Source organism: Quercus robur, chromosome 5, assembly GCF_932294415.1.
Source record: "Quercus robur chromosome 5, dhQueRobu3.1, whole genome shotgun sequence".
Taxonomy (NCBI): domain Eukaryota; kingdom Viridiplantae; phylum Streptophyta; class Magnoliopsida; order Fagales; family Fagaceae; genus Quercus; species Quercus robur.
Window position 1 is genome coordinate 9,080,201 of NC_065538.1, and position 15,856 is coordinate 9,096,056.

General features: G+C 36.6%; 1 protein-coding gene and 1 long non-coding RNA gene across 3 annotated transcripts; both read left to right on the top strand.

The window, feature by feature from the left end:
- The first annotated feature begins 8,010 nt into the window (after nt 1-8,010).
- LOC126725065 (uncharacterized) lies at nt 8,011-11,241 on the top strand. 2 transcript variants are annotated; one of them, XR_007655312.1, is made up of 2 exons: nt 8,011-8,074; nt 10,904-11,241. It is a non-coding gene; the product is annotated as an uncharacterized LOC126725065 (long non-coding RNA). The 2 variants fall into 2 exon arrangements; XR_007655311.1 differs by lacking the exon at nt 10,904-11,241 and adding an exon at nt 9,076-9,581.
- A 3,234-nt stretch (nt 11,242-14,475) lies between these two features.
- On the top strand, nt 14,476-15,629 carry LOC126727754 (uncharacterized). The gene is made up of 3 exons (XM_050433672.1): nt 14,476-14,871; nt 14,955-15,249; nt 15,595-15,629. The coding sequence occupies exons 1-3, from the start codon at nt 14,476-14,478 to the stop codon at nt 15,627-15,629; spliced, it is 726 nt and encodes a 241-aa protein (XP_050289629.1).
- The last annotated feature ends 227 nt before the right edge of the window (nt 15,630-15,856 follow it).

Sequence of the window (15,856 nt, forward strand, 5' to 3'; positions counted from 1 at the left end):
GTTCTATACTTTTTAACCTTTGTACTTCTAAAATAATATTCTTAAATGAACCGTTGATTATATTTTTTTTGGAATGATAATATGCTCTAGTTGTTAGATTTCTTGCAAACTTCAATGTATTGAATGAGTATTTCTCCCTCTTTTAAGAACAACTAGTAAGTTGCCCATGTGATTCACGGATAATGTTGTAATGTTTTATGTAAATTTTGTTTTTCAAAAGTGTTACACATATATTATAGCATATTTATTATAAAAATTTTTAGTAATGAGTTCATCATAAAAAGTAACAATTATAAATTGCACACGCATATCTATTATAATTATTTTGTTCAAGTAATGAGCAACAATTAAAACAATTTTGGAGTAATATTGTATAATAAAATTTGATAAAAGCATATTAATTCATTCTATATTATTGATTTTTATTATGTGATGTAATAAAAAGCTTCATTACGATTTTTTTTTTTTTGGTTGTTTCTTCAATGCTTTGTTATCGCGGTATGATGACACTTGTTATCATCATCAGTTTCTTCATCTTCAACGTTTGAAGTTTAGTTCGTCCATATTCGTTCAATTTTTGAGTTTTTATCACTTTTTCCTTTTGTTGCATCATTTGTGTTAATCACTAATGAATTGGCACCGGGAGATTCTTGATTAGATCTTACAAAGTTTGTACTTTGTTGCTAAGATTTTTCGTAGGTTTTTGCATTCATATAAAATTTCAATGATCTGACAGTTTTTTGTAAATGTTTTTTTTTTTTTTTTTTTTTTTGTTGTTGTTAATTTTGGAATAGTGCAGCAAAAAGAATTAATATAGCATATTGGATTGTGTATATATATATATATTCTTCCATACCTTTTTGTCATTTGAAGGTGCATAAAAAATCTTAGCAACTATGTAATTTTTTAAAACATCATTTAGATTGAATTCATTCAAATGAAGTAGGAAAATCCATTTTTTTCCTAATTTTTTTTTTCAAATCATGTGAGATTCCTTTTCCAATATCAATAGTTTTACAATAATTTAAATAGGTTGTACCTCAGTTTGTTTTACAACAAGATCTCTTGTGGATTTATTTAGGATTTTCTCAGCATCTCGATCAAATATCACAAAAGTTGTTTTGTCAGTTACATCAAAAACTTCAATTTGAATCCTGTATCTGAAGTAGTTTGCAATTGTATATATATAGTAGTTATAGTGAGATCAATATATATACATATATATATATATATATATATAGAGAGAGAGAGAGAGAGAGAGAGAGAGAGAGAGAGAGAGAGAGAGAGAGATGGTAAAGAAAAAAAAATACAAAGTAATAAAGCGTAGATAAAGAAAAAAAAATCAAGCATCAATTAGTAACCGTTGATTGGAAAACAAAGAGGTTGTAAGAATAAGTAAAAAATAAAATAGAGATTATCGTGTGGAGAACATTAAAAACTTTATAGTGTAGTAAAATAAACTGTTAAATTCACTTAAAAATTAAATCAATAATTAAATACAATCATAGTACTAATTTTAAATTTAAAACTAATCAAACTCTAACTATGGAAACCATAATAATCATAACAAAAAAAGAAAAAAGAAAAAGATGTTCTCTTGTAGTAGTAGAAATTACATAAGAAATAAAGTTAGAAAATTTTAAAATTTCTTTTTTGACCTTTCATTTAATCTTATTTATAATATATATCTATATCTATATCTATATATTTATAATTTTCATACATTATTACTTTTGAAAATCTAATGAACAATGCTACCTCTCATTTAATGTCTTTGTTATACAAATCATTAGTTAGTAAATATACGATAATAGTAAAAAGCGTTGCAAATGAGATCACTAAAAAATATATATAAAATTAATTAGCTACTATTATTATGGAGTAATGGGCCATAATTTTACACATTTAAAGAAATGGAATATATAGAATTTTCTTAAAGGTATGTGTAAAAATTCACATTATATATATATGTGTGTGTGCGCGTGTGTGTAAAGGTAAAAAAGGAATATTTAAGGTTTATATTAACTTAAAAACTAATGAAAAACCAATGGTTAGTAACTATAATTATAGTATTAATAAAATATTTAATGAGATCATCTTAAAAAAATTATCATGCACAACGTGCAGGTATGTGACTAGTATTAATAAAAGGGAGTTGATGCTTAGAGATTCCAACCCTATCAATTTTCTTTTAAAAAAGAAAAAAAAATCCTATCAATTGCTATAACTTGTGTCAGATCTATTTGTCAACCAAAGTCTCAAAAATTTAGAATCTGTTCCATAAATACCGCTTTATCATTGCGCAATTTCTAATTTTATTCTCAAACTATGTGGCTCTACAGTTGGAATCTTTTCTAATCTAATTAGCCTTGCGGCACCTTTAATCATAGGACGATGAACCCTTTCTCTCCATTGTATTTTCATTGTCCACAACATCTCATATTGCTCTATTTGTTTCTATAACTTTATTAATTTTATTTTATTTTCACTAATTTCTATTTCATATTCAAACTATAGTTGTTATCACGGTTTTTCATCAAACTGTCAACAATTAACGATTTTTTTCTTATGCCGCTATTTACATAGCTAAGCAATGCCATTTTTAGCCTATATGTAGAAAACAAATGAAGTTTATCATTCATTTTAATTTTTATGACTATGCTTATGAATTTGTGAAGAGAATAAAAGAGAAAGAATTATATGTACAGCAAATATTGTTTTGACCATAACTGCATTATTTGGGTTTTCTGTACCTAACTTATGATTAGGTACAGAAGAAGTCTCTGTTAATTATTCAAAATTCCAACCATTTGGTTCTCATTTACTTAAGAGTGTGTGTGGTAGTTCTCCCATTTAAGTACTAATTACTAATGAATTTTCAGCACAGTTGTTCCTATAACAAGACCATTGAATTGTTCTGAACTCTCTAAAAGGACCTCAATGTTACAAGCTTGATGATCTTAAGCCATCTCAAATACTCCACAAGGAAGCCAGTCAAGGTTTATATCTAGATGGTGAAGCTGATGTTGGCACTGTCATAGCCTTCTAGCCTGGTGTAATATACTCTCCAGCGTACTATCATTACATTATTGGATACGCAAGAGTTGATGCGCAAAACACATATCTGATCACAAGGTATGCAAGCTGTTGAGAAAGGCTCAGGCGGATTTTGGAAGCTGCTCGATACTCCTTTGGTAGGTACACAATCAGGAATGAGTTCTGATGTTTTGGAGTGGGGAAACTTATTAGCTTTGATCATTTTGCTAACTACCCTGCAAAATATGGTCCCCATTGTCATGATTTGCCTTTATGATTTCCCACTGACTGAGAAGGATATGAGAGCCTATATTCCCAATGTATTGTTTGGAAAAGCTGAAGAAGTAAAGATGAAAAGATTTGGCAGCTTTTGGTGGGCCTAATATTTCTATCCTTAAAGAGTCTTGTTCTGGTGGCTACTAGGGCACTTCATAATGAACAAGTATTGCTGAACTTCAGGTTGAGCAAGTCAGAGCAACGACTAGCATGGTATACTCCAGTGGATGAAGAGGAGGAGCAAAGGAGAAGGAGGTGAGTGAAGGTTGGTTAGCATAATTGCATTGTGCACCTTCTTACATCGGTGTACTTTTTCCGTCTTTCTTAGTTAGCAATCATATTTTTCATTCAACTTTTTTGAAACTGCAATTGCCAACCTCTGTAAATTACAGAGTTATAGCCTCTAGATGGAGATCAAACTACCGTATGCTCAAGTTTTCTTCATATACAGAGAGTTAGGAGGAACACAGTTCTTTATGCATGAGTTTTCTTCACATACAGAGTTTGGATTAGCAACTGATCCGAGGGTTTGGTTGTGGTTTCTTTTCTTTGCAATTTAATTGTTTTATGAAATAATTAAGATGGAAAGATATCACTAAACAAATGATGACATATTCAGATGCGATATTGTGATATTATGCCTGTTGCTACGTTTGAGGTGGGAACCAGCTATTTGATTGCTATCTTAATTATGAATTATGATTTGATTTCCCTTATTTCATGTAATTGGATACCCTGTTTATAGGCCCCAGAGTAAACATTATAGTTAGGCTAAAATATAATGTTCGTTCCTAATGTTTACACCTTGAGTGCTTTTGGTGCTTTTGAGTCCTCAAGTTTAAAAATGTAGCTCTATTGGTTCTTCGGTTTAGTTCTGCTAATTTTCTTGTGTATGTGGTTAATGGAGGAATGAGATGACATTATTTTAATGACACAATATCTTTAACACTCCCCCTCAAACTCATGGCAAAGGCTTAATGATGCCTTGAGTTTGGAATATGAGCTTGTGAAGATCCCTTGAAGATGCCTTAAATGATTGGATTGGATGGATCAATGATGAATTGGGCACAATGTGTAACGTTAGTGAATTTCACATATACAATAACCAGGGGTGGACCCGGGGGGGGAGCCCGCTGGCCCTAAGAAAAAAAAGTAAAAAAAAAATTTGGGCCCCCTAGAAGAAAATTTTATTGGTTATATATATATATATATATTGTTTTTTTCTAGAGCTACAATTCTCTCTTCCAAAAACTTAGACCCCTCTCTTTTGATTAGCCTAGCCCAATTAGCAACTACCAAACTCAAAAACTTAATAAAAACAAAACTTAAAAAAAAAAAAAAATCCTAATTAGTCCAATATTAGAGTACTAGCATCATGTGTTCTAAATGATAAATATTTAATATTTAGAACACCAAATACCAAAAACACTACTATATGAGACATTTCAAATGCTATATATATATATATATATTAAAATAGCAAAAGTGTATTTTGGTTTGTAAATATATATATATTGCAACAGTTAATGTTCTTAAGAAAAAATATTATTTTGTACTATTTTATCTTTGTTGGTAGATGATTATATCTTAATATATTAAGAAACAATGATTTTGTGTATTTATCTTGATTGAAATTTTGTTAGTATTATATGGATACCTATTTGGATTTTTTTCTCTTATGCTTCGACCTCCCCAGCCAAAAATCCTAGGTTCGCCCCTAACAATAACCCAAAACAAATAAAAATAAGAAATTGTTCAATTTGAGTGATTTTCTTCATAATGGAAAACGGACCCCAAAATTAGAATTTATACAAAAATTGGGAAATGACATGCCAACTCTAGTCAAAATTAACAACAATCAAAGGGTCATGGATCGGTTCAATGGGTTGGATTTGGGTCATATCGGCTTAGGTCAAGGCTGAGTCAATACAAAATGGCATCATTTTGGACGTGGAAGATACTACTGACATGGCAGTGACATTGAAGAGATGTTGATGTGGATGATAGGGCTGATGTGGAAGATACTGCTGACATGGCAGTGACGTTGAGGGATGCTGATGTGGATAATAGGGCTAATGTGGCTTGACCATGACACTTGGTCTCATGCCATCATGGATGCTGAACAGTTGTGTGAGTGCCTAACGAGCATGGAGGCACGTGTATATGATAGCAGCGTGTGGAATAATCAATAATGCTTTGTTAAAAAGTTGTTAATTTCCTGGCTTTCACATGGAAGAGGCGTTGTATGCGGGAATACAAATCTTCTGTATTATTTTTTGTGTTCCACTTTATATTTCACCAATTAACTTGCTATGTATTTATTTAACTTTCCTTATAAAATAGTCAAAGTTTAAAATGAAAAAAAAAAATAAACACATGACAATTTGTGATTGGTGGAATATAGAATAGAAAACAAAATGTGGAACAAAAGATTTATGTTTATGGGAACAAAAGATTTATGTTTATGGGAACAAAAGATTTATGTTTATGGGAGATAATAGCTGGGAAATGGCAGAGATTTGAGCTTGCATGCATGGTGTTTACGTGGACTATTGATATATGGCACTGACATGAAGCTGTTGGCAACTATGTACGGTGGCTCTATGTTGTGGTTGAATTTGAGATGGGGGGCTTGACTCTTGTTTGGTTGGTAGGAGTGTATTTAGAAAACAAGAGCTAAAATCCCACAAGTGTTTTTTTTTTTTTTTTTTTTTTAGCAAATTACAACTTACACACCTGTGATTTGTTTATTTGTAATTTGAAATTTGACACTTTATCCACATGAGATTAGCTCAGTTAGAATTTCGTAACCCACCTCTGTTAAAAACTAGGCTAAATACGTAATTTTGCTCTACTTTTATGTCTCTGTCCTCCAAAAACACAAAAAACATAAAAATATAAGATCAAATAAAATAAAAAAGAATCTAGCGGAACACTTATATTATGAGATTTCAAATCACAGGTAGGAAATTTAAATTTTGGTTAAACCTCAAGTAAGTAAAGTGTCAAATTTCAAATCACATGTAGGCCCATTTGGTACATGCACTTAAACAACAGTTTTCAATTTTTAAACAACAAGACATGTATTTTCACACTTTTTCACTCACACGTATTTCCAAAAAATACAAACAACATTACTAGAACAATATTACCAAACGGGTCAGGCCCTTAGATTTCGGTCAAATCACAAGTGCGTAAGTTGTAATTTGCCTTTTTTTTTTTTTTTTTTTAATTTGGAATATACCTGCTTAATTGCAAAGCGTGTTTCTTGCTAGATTTGAATCAGGTTAATTAGTTTTTATTTAAGACCAAATCCTAGGTCAGATAGGTCAGTTTGGTGTAATAAAACTACTTATCAGTTATCTGTGGTGAAAGAGAATACATTCTGTCCGGAGGTGGCGTAAAAGAGCTGCTTTACGCCACAAATAACAAAGCGCCACATCACACAACAACTTTAAATTTAATACACATTGTTACACGCGATTATAACTCACATAATATCCCAAAACCCAGCGATGTTCTTCTCTGATCTGTTCTTCTTTCTGATCCCTCTCATCTCTGTTTCTCTCTCCCTCTCATCAAAACCCAACGACGGTCTTCTCCCTGCACCTACACCACCTCCGATCTGCCATCACCCAACAATTAGGACTGATATTGGGTCGGGTCGGGTCGGTTTTATTGTGACCCGAAACCTGACCCGATAGACATCGGGTTTAACTGTCTAAAACCCGACCCGACCCGAAAAATCGGGTCTATAATTGGGTCGGTTTTCCGGGTCTCGGGTCGGGTCTCGGGTTGGACTGGCATGGGATCACCCAAATGGGATTGCTACTGCCGAGTCCACTATTGATGTCTGATCTCTCTAAGGGCCAGACTCCATTTGTTCAGGTTTGGGCCTTGGCCCCATTCGTCTGGGAAAAAACCCAAAACCCAAAAAAAAAAAAAAACCCACATACAAAACCCTAAAGAAAGCACATCTCTCACCTTGCAGCCGCATCTGCTCCACTCAAATGGACTGCCCATGATTTCAACTTTAAGCTTCGCTTCCTCTTTTTGTGTCATCTTCATTTGCAGCTGCATCTGCTCCACTCCGCCCCATTCTCTCACATCCAACACGAAGGTCCTGTGTAGGAGCAGAGTATCATCGACGGCACTGGTGAAATCTTCTAAGTATACGAAGCAATCGGAGTCGAAACTGAGAGAGGGAAGGGAGGTCAAAAGAGAGGCCCATCTTTTGGATAAAACGCCTGTTTTGATAGCGTCGTTAATGGGCAAGAAGCAAGGATGCTGAGGAGGATCGAGTCAGGTAAGGCACTGATCCGATCTTCTTCTTCTAAGATGGTTGCGTGTTTGCTTCGTTTGGTTCGATGATCATGGCTCGATTCTTTTTCTTCTTCTTCTTCATCATAAGATGTATGAGAACTTCAAACAGATTCAGAAGTCTATAGAACTGGGAGAGTAGCTAAGGGAGGCAGAGGCGGAGAGAAACCAACATAGAGTAGGGTTTTTTTTAAAAAAAAAAAAAAATCGGGTTCAGAATTTGCATATATAAGAGACCCGACGTCGACCCGAAACCGAAAATAACCCGAAATTTAGACCCGAAACCCGATTCGAATATTTTCAGACCCGCCCAAAACCTCTCGGTTCGGGTCGGGTCGGTCGGGTTTTCGGGTGGGTCGGGTCCCTTGCTCAGTCCTACCAACAATGATGCTCCAACAACCGGCTGTGCATTTCAGCCACCCACCTATTTTTATTAGATAAGGTAAAATTTTGATATCCCTTTCTATAATTGAATTTTTTTCCCCTTCCTTGTTATAGATCTCTAGTAACTGTAGTTGGGTATGAGCTTCTGTCATTTTCGATTTCTCTCTCTAATGTCTTTTTTTTTTTTTCCTTGAAACCCTTTGTCTTGTTTTGTTTCATAACTGGGTTTTATTATGGAGTGTGAAGCTTTATAATTTTTCTTGGGTTTTAAAATTGGGGTTGTTTGGTATGGCCGAATGTGCTGTGATTGAATGGAAAGTGCCCTGCAGTTGACAAAATTACTAAGAATAAATTCCAAATTTCAAAACATTGACAAAATCTTTTATTTTTAAGTTATATGCTGATCAAATTTTATATAAAAGTTCAAAAAACTATCTTTGGAAGGCATGACTGATTTGAATGCCTAATGTAAGTTCTCTGTTGAATTTAACGCCATATGCAATTTTTTTTTTCTTTCCTTGATTTCTTGTTTTTGTCCAATTGGTGCTCCCTGTTGCGTTTATCAATTTACAACAATTTAGAGGAACTCATGCCTTAGCCAATCTATGAATCTTACTTTGTGCACATGTCTGGTCAATCTGTTCAAAGGTTGTGTTTTTTCTTTATAATAGACAAAGGTTGTGATGTTGATTTAATTGAAGCAATAGATTTTGGAGGTAAAAACTAAAGAGTAAAAAAGCCAAATTGAGCAACTATATTTGACTTAGGAGAGAATTTGATATCAGTGACAAGTGACTTCTAATGGTCTTTCTATAATTTTTTTTTTTTTTTTTTTTTTTGATAAGAGTCTTTCTATAATTCTATTAGTGAGAAAAAGCAGTTGTGCCTCCTAAAATATGAGAAAAAAAAATTGAACAAAGATTTTATTTCCTTAAAGCTGCCGCTGAACTCAATTAGTCCTACTTGTTTATTGCTTTTGGAAAGATATTACTGTCATGTACTGTGACTATAAATTCATAGCAATTGATATGTACTGTGATTTCTTGTTTTGTGTTACAGGCCTTGGGTTTTGTGGTGAGTGAAGCAAAGAAAACAAGATCATACTTATATTAAACTAACAACTAGGGTGCATATGGTGGCAAAGCCTAAGTGTTAAGTATAAAAGAGATCTTGCAGGAGAAGATGGAGAAACTTCCCAAAAGTTGAGCAAGCATTTGTAACCCTTAGTAGGAAGTACTATACGTATCTGATTTTTAGATTGCTTTCTTTGTTGAAAATGTGAACCTTGAATGGTCTCATGTTGAATTTCTTTTGCAACTTTTGTATAAGTGATTAGATTTTCTTATGAATTTAACAAGCGAAATTTTTGGTAGTAACTTCTGTAAGCTCTGAGGTTTCTTTGTAATTGAGTCTAGTTGTGGTCTAGATTGGTGCTGGTCCTTTTGTTTTTCCTTGCTTCTGAATCTATTGTGTTGGCTGTTTTTGTACTGTTTCTTTGCTGCTGAATGAATTTCAGTCATATCTCCAAATAAAATAAAATAAAATAAAAACTTATGTTGTTTCCATTCATGATTTGCATTTGGAGAATTTTTCTTTTTATGATCTTTTGCTTCAAAACAAGCTTTGAACCTGAAATGTATCCTAATTCCATATATTCAAATGTACAAAGGATACTCAAAACACTAGTACACCATTGCCAAACCAATTGGTATATAAATAACCATTAGAGCATTTGTCCACAACTTATGTCAAAGATTACAAAACATGATTCTAAATTAGAAAAACAGCATCCTAAGCTAGAAAAATTGCTCGACTATGTGCGTCATCCTATGTGCTCCACTTGCAACACTTCCTTATACAATATACATGGTCCACTTAAAGACTAATTTTACAGATATTTGGCTTTAGTAGAGATTTGAGTTCAACTGTAAATAAGCAGTCATGCAAAGATGGATCCGATCAATACTAAGAGGATTACTCAAATAATCCAATTCTTGCAAACACAAAACCAGACCACAAGAAGAGATGATTAGAGCACCTTCTGTAAGCCTTATTATTTGACATGTGATACAAACTTTTTTTTTTTTTTTTTTTTTTTTGAGGTTAAACAGCAGAAATTTTTTTCAAAATAAAGCAAACTATACACTAGGAGCAAACTTGCTCAGTACAATATAAGACACCTCCGACTGAAAGGCTTTTGAAACAATATCAAATCTCTAGCATACAAGACATGTTCTAGAGCATATACAATATCTGTTATTTGCAGGAAGCCATCTACAATACAAGGTACAATTTGTATGGGTAAATCAAGAGGATGACGCAGAGGTGGGAGTATAGGACTAATCTATCAATTTTCAAATTTCTGTTCTGCCTTTCATTTCTAGTTGTCAGTACATCCCTCCACCGTTCAGTGGAATTGATGTTTTTATATGGATCAATACTTTTGAACGTATTTTTATTCCTAATAGTCTTCAATGGTTTAGGGAAATTTTGTTTCATCTGGTAAGAAAATACTATACCAATTAAATTTCTCCTAATGTGATGGTTGGTCTTTCAAGCTTGGAGGCTGCTTATTCATTTTAAATTTTTTTCTCTTCCTTGCCATAGATTTGTGGTAACTATAGTTGGTGTCAAGTATTCTACTAAAATATTTATTTTTGTTGTAATTGTATAAGTATTCTACTAGATTTTGTGGTGTTTGTATCCCTTCCTTTGTAGACTTTGTTAATAATTTGAATTTTAGCTTGTAATTATTTAGAGTGAGTCTATGTATGTTGCTTTTATATAGATTTTCTTGTTACTAATACAGTTTGTATCACTTGTCAAATAATAAGTTTACTAATATAGTTTTCTGCTGACTTGAGTTTGTATGATCTCATGCTTGAAGGTGACTACTGATCTATTCCTAGCTCTACAAAATCCAGAGAAATGTCTTTGCCCCTTTTGGAACATTGATTGAAGACATCCAGTGGAGAGCATCACACTTCAGAAAAGTTTTTAGTTTTACAAATTCTTTATGTAATCAAGCAGCTCATGTAATAGCAAAGGAAGCTCTCAAGAGAAATTCTAAGGGAATTTGGGTGGAGGAATGCCCCCTTTCCTTCTTAATTCTGTATAGATAGACAAATATATGGTAGACTAGGAAGATATTGTATATGCTCTAGAACATGTCTTGTATGCTAGAGATTTGATATTGTTTCAAAAGCCTTTCAGTCGGAGGTGTCTTATATTGTACTGAGCAAGTTTGCTCCTAGTGTATAGTTTGCTTTATTTTGAAAATAGTAATTTTGTCAACTGCAGGGCACTTTCCATTCAATCACAGCACATTTGGCCATACCAAACAACCCCAATTTTCAAACCCAAGAAAAATTATCAAGCTTCACACTCCATAATAAAACCCAGTTATGAAACAAAACAAGACAAAAGGTTTCAAGGAAAAAAAAAAAAGAAAAAAAAAAAGACATTAGAGAGAGAAATCGAAAATGAGAGAGGCCCATACCCAACTACAGTTACCAGAGATCTATAGCAAGGAAGGGGGAAAAAAATTCAATTATAGAAAGGGATATCAAAATTTTACCTTATCTAATAAAAATAGGTGGGTGGCTGAAATGCACAGCCGGTTGTTGGAGCATCATCGTTGGGTGATGGCAGATCGGAGGTGGTGTGGGTGCAGGGAGAAGACCGTCGCTGGGTTTTGATGAGAGGGAGAGAGAAACAGAGATGAGAGGGATCAGAAAGAAGAACGGATCAGAGAGAAGAACATCGCTGGGTTTTGGGATATTATGTGGGTTATAATCGTGTGTAACAGGATGTATTAAATTTAAAATTGTTGTGTGATGTGGCGCTTTATTATTGGTGGCGTAAAGCAGCTCTTTTACGCCACCTCCGGACAGAATGTTTTCTCGTGGTGAAATGGGTATTAAACAAAACAGGAAAAAGAGCTGAATCCAAGACTTCTAGCACAAAATCTGACGAACTGGATCTGTTTTGACTGTGCAAATGAACAAACATGTAATTTGAAATACTATATGTATTACAAAGACTCAATCAAACAGGTGGATAAAAAATATATATTTTGTTCATTATATATGGTGCCGGCTTCCTTTGTCTTGTACTTTTTTGTTTGGTTTATTTGTGTGGATCTTAGTCTGTGTTTGTGTACACAATAAAATGAAAATTTAACATCAGTTCTCCTTCAAGACAAGCGCAAGCTTGGATTAAATCAAAGGAAGACTTGTACTTGAGTTAAAAAAGTAGTTTCTCTTGTCATAGGCTGATGACGTCGAAAATTGTCACCAATGGGTCACACCGTACTCGCGACTCGAATCGAACCTGCACGACAAGAACAATCGACGGACGTCCTTCAGAGAGCACCGGTGTGGTGCCGGCCAAAGGTTCTCCGACGGTCAAGTTAGAATTGTTCTGTTTTTACTTAGAGCGTTAGAGAGGGTCAATTAAAGCGTACCTCGATTTCTGTGGGTATTATGCCTTTTATAGTGTTAAAGGGTTGACTTTTCCTTTTTGGTTTCCACATCTTTTCAATGTGGGACTCTACTCCCAATTCTCCTAAGCGTGGTGAGCAAGGATTCCCATTTCCGGATCATGGGGTTTTTCTGGGCTATGGACGTTTCGGATCATGGGCCCTTACAATGTCAGTCAGTGATGGGCCTTCAAAGCTAGGACCATCATCACACAGGCCCAAGAGACCCAGTCCGTCAGGCCCATTAAGGTAAGCCATCAGGCCCAATATTTTATCATTTTCAATTGCCCCCTTCACCCCAATGGTCCGTCACCTTTTGGGTCAAAGGATCAATGGGGTGACGGTCCTTACGTATGGGTATGACGGTCAATCTATAACGGAATCAGGCAAGATAGAACGACGGTTCCAGACGGGTAAACCCGTCATAGTAAGATTCATCCCGTTGACGGAGACATGACGGGTACAAGTCTGTTGTTACGTACTGACAGGCTGTCAGCATTTATTACGCATGCCACGTGTCGCTCTCTGAATGGTCGTTGTATGGGATCGAAGTGTCGCTTCGTCTTCCGTGTACCTCCTATATATATAAGGCGCCTCACTCTCTCATTTTTCACTTTTCACTCAGAAAACATTTGTCAGAGCGAAGCCGTCAGCCTTGTCAGAGCAGCCCGTCGAGGACGAATATCTGTTGATTACGCCAACCGTCACCTATCCTCTGCTAAGTTTGGTAAGTGCTTCTAATTTACTATAGTCAAGTTACATTTCCGTCCATGCGTTGTTTGTTAGGCTTTCCATACCCGTCAACACTTTCAAACCCGTCGGCCTTAGGTTTCATTGTCAATCGTAGGAAATGTCTAGTGCGTCAAGTAACCAGTCGGTGGTTCGTGATGGGACGGAATACGAGGATGTATACCCGTCCGGTCATAAAGACCAAGAGAGCCCCGGCGAAGATAGGAGTCCGTCTGCCTCCTCTTCATCCTCAACAAATGAGGATGTGGAGATAGTCGAAATAGAGGGTTCCGATGACGACGGGGATCAACCATTGGAGTCCGTTGTAGGCGCTGATGGACTAAGGCAGTTCATCATGTTGCCAGAGTGGACGGTGCATAGGTTTACATCCGTCATCAGGGAGAAACACTTCAGCACCTTCAGGACCAACTTCCAAATCCCAGACTATGTTTCCATCCGTCTACCATATGTGTCGGAGAAGTGTTACTACGAAGGGGTAGACGGTGTCGGAGTGTACGAGCAGGCATTGAAGGTTGGACTTCGATTCCCGCTTTCTACACTTCATAGGGAACTCTTACAGTATCTGGGGTTGTCCGTCACCCAGATATCGCCTAACGCCTGGAGGGTCTTCATAGCCATGGAGATTCTTTACGGTGCAATGTCAAACGGGGAAAGGAGATTGACGGTCCGTGAATTTCTTCACTGTTACCGTCCAGACGAGATTTCTGGATCAAGGGGGATGTACAGTTTTGCCAGTCGGAGCCCCTTGTTGAAGGTGATCTTTGAGACCCCAGACTCAAATAGAGACTGGAAGAGTCGGTACTTCTTCCTGGAGGGTGACAGATGGATGAACCATCCAGGGGAGACGGAGTACATGCCCGTCGACACAACTTGGGCAGTTATAAATCAGACACGTATGCATCCGTCTAAATTTTGTACTGCTTTTCATATCCGTCCAGTTATATGTGTATATCTTGATCATTTTTTCTTTGCAGGTAGACGGCGCCCTCAAGTCAGCCTCGAGGAGTTTAGCTTCCTTGAAAAGGTTTGCAAGAAGACTACGCCGGAGGAAAGGACTTGGGCTAAGTTGGTGAACCCGAGGACCATACATTGGTACTATGACGGTCCTGAGCCCACCCAAGAAGCAATAAGATACGACGAGCGAGTTCATAGACGTAAGCCCGTCGACTTTACTTTGCCATTTACCTGGCTTTATTTTGTTTTAATTTCATCCGTCATTATTTGCAAAGATGGATGACGCAAAGAGGAGAGCTTTGATCAAGTCCCAGGCCGTCAAGAAGAGGGAATCCGGCGAGGAGGTTCCTAAGGTGTCAGCTTCAGTCCCTAAGAGGAAACTGACGACAAAATCCGACCGTCCATTTAAGCAACCAAAGGTCTCTCTTGAACCTGTGGTTGGCTTAATGGCTGAGGGTAACAAGGCCGTCACCCCAGCAAAGCAGGGGAAGGGTAAGGGATTGATGACGGTCCCAGACGGTAAGCAAGAGAGACCTCCTTCCCTTCTCCGTGATGACTCCCAGTATGCATTGGAGAAGCTGTCGTCCATCATCACGGCAGAAGACTATGAAGACCTGGGAAACCATTCGACGAAGGCCATGGGGGAGACGGGCCTCTTTGCCGTCGCTCAGGTTGGTTATGTTTGTCAATTAAGTTTTTATTTTTCTTTCTTGTTGTTACTTACATTATGTGACGGTCTCTTTTCTATTTGCAGTCCTTGGTCATGATGAAGGGACTACTTGACCGGTGTCTCAACCGTGAGAGTACCTTGGACCGGGTGCGCGCGAAGGCGCAGCAGACGGAGGAAGAGCTCGGACAACTTCATAAATGGAGGTCTAAGATGGAGAAGAAGCTGGAGCTTTCTGAGCAGGCGAGGAAGGAACTGGAGGAGAAGACGGCCACTTCGCTGACGGCCATAGAGAATAAAGAGGCTGAGATCAAACAGCTCAAAGAAGAGCTCCGTCAGGCGAAAGTGGCAGCCGTTGAGGAGTATCGTTGCTCGGAGTCCTGTTTGAGCGAGCTGTCGGACTCCTTCCTTCAAGGCTTCGATGATTCTCTCCGTCAAGTCAAGAAGGCTTATCCAGAGCTGGATTTGACAATGGTCAAACTTGAGGACCAAGCCCAGACTTCTGCCCTCCCCGTCGCCTCTGAAAATACGGAGGACCTTTTTGGCGACGGTGCTGCTCAAAGAGACGGAGAGTCCGCCCCGTCGAAGGATGTCCCAGTTGTTGACCCAAAGGAAGTTTAACGTCTATGTAATTCATTTTTTTTTTTTTTTATTCACATTTTAAGACAATCCGTCCTTTTTAATTGTATTAAACATTTGCCTTTGGGGCTTTTGGCTTAATGTTCAGATATGCTTTTTATAATTGTTTGGTATTCTGTTTAAAGCTCCGTCTCCCTTCTTGAGGGAGGATTTTCGTGAGAATATTTGCCTGTGACACTCCGTCCGCATTGTAGACTTATTATCTTGTGTTGATTGAGCATTTACATCGTTAAGAATTTTCCTTTTCCGTCTGTTTTGAGAGGTTTATTAGGAGGACCGTCCACTTTGTGGCGTTGTACATCAATTTTCAATATATCGCGTATTTAATGGACTTGTAAAAATTTTGACGT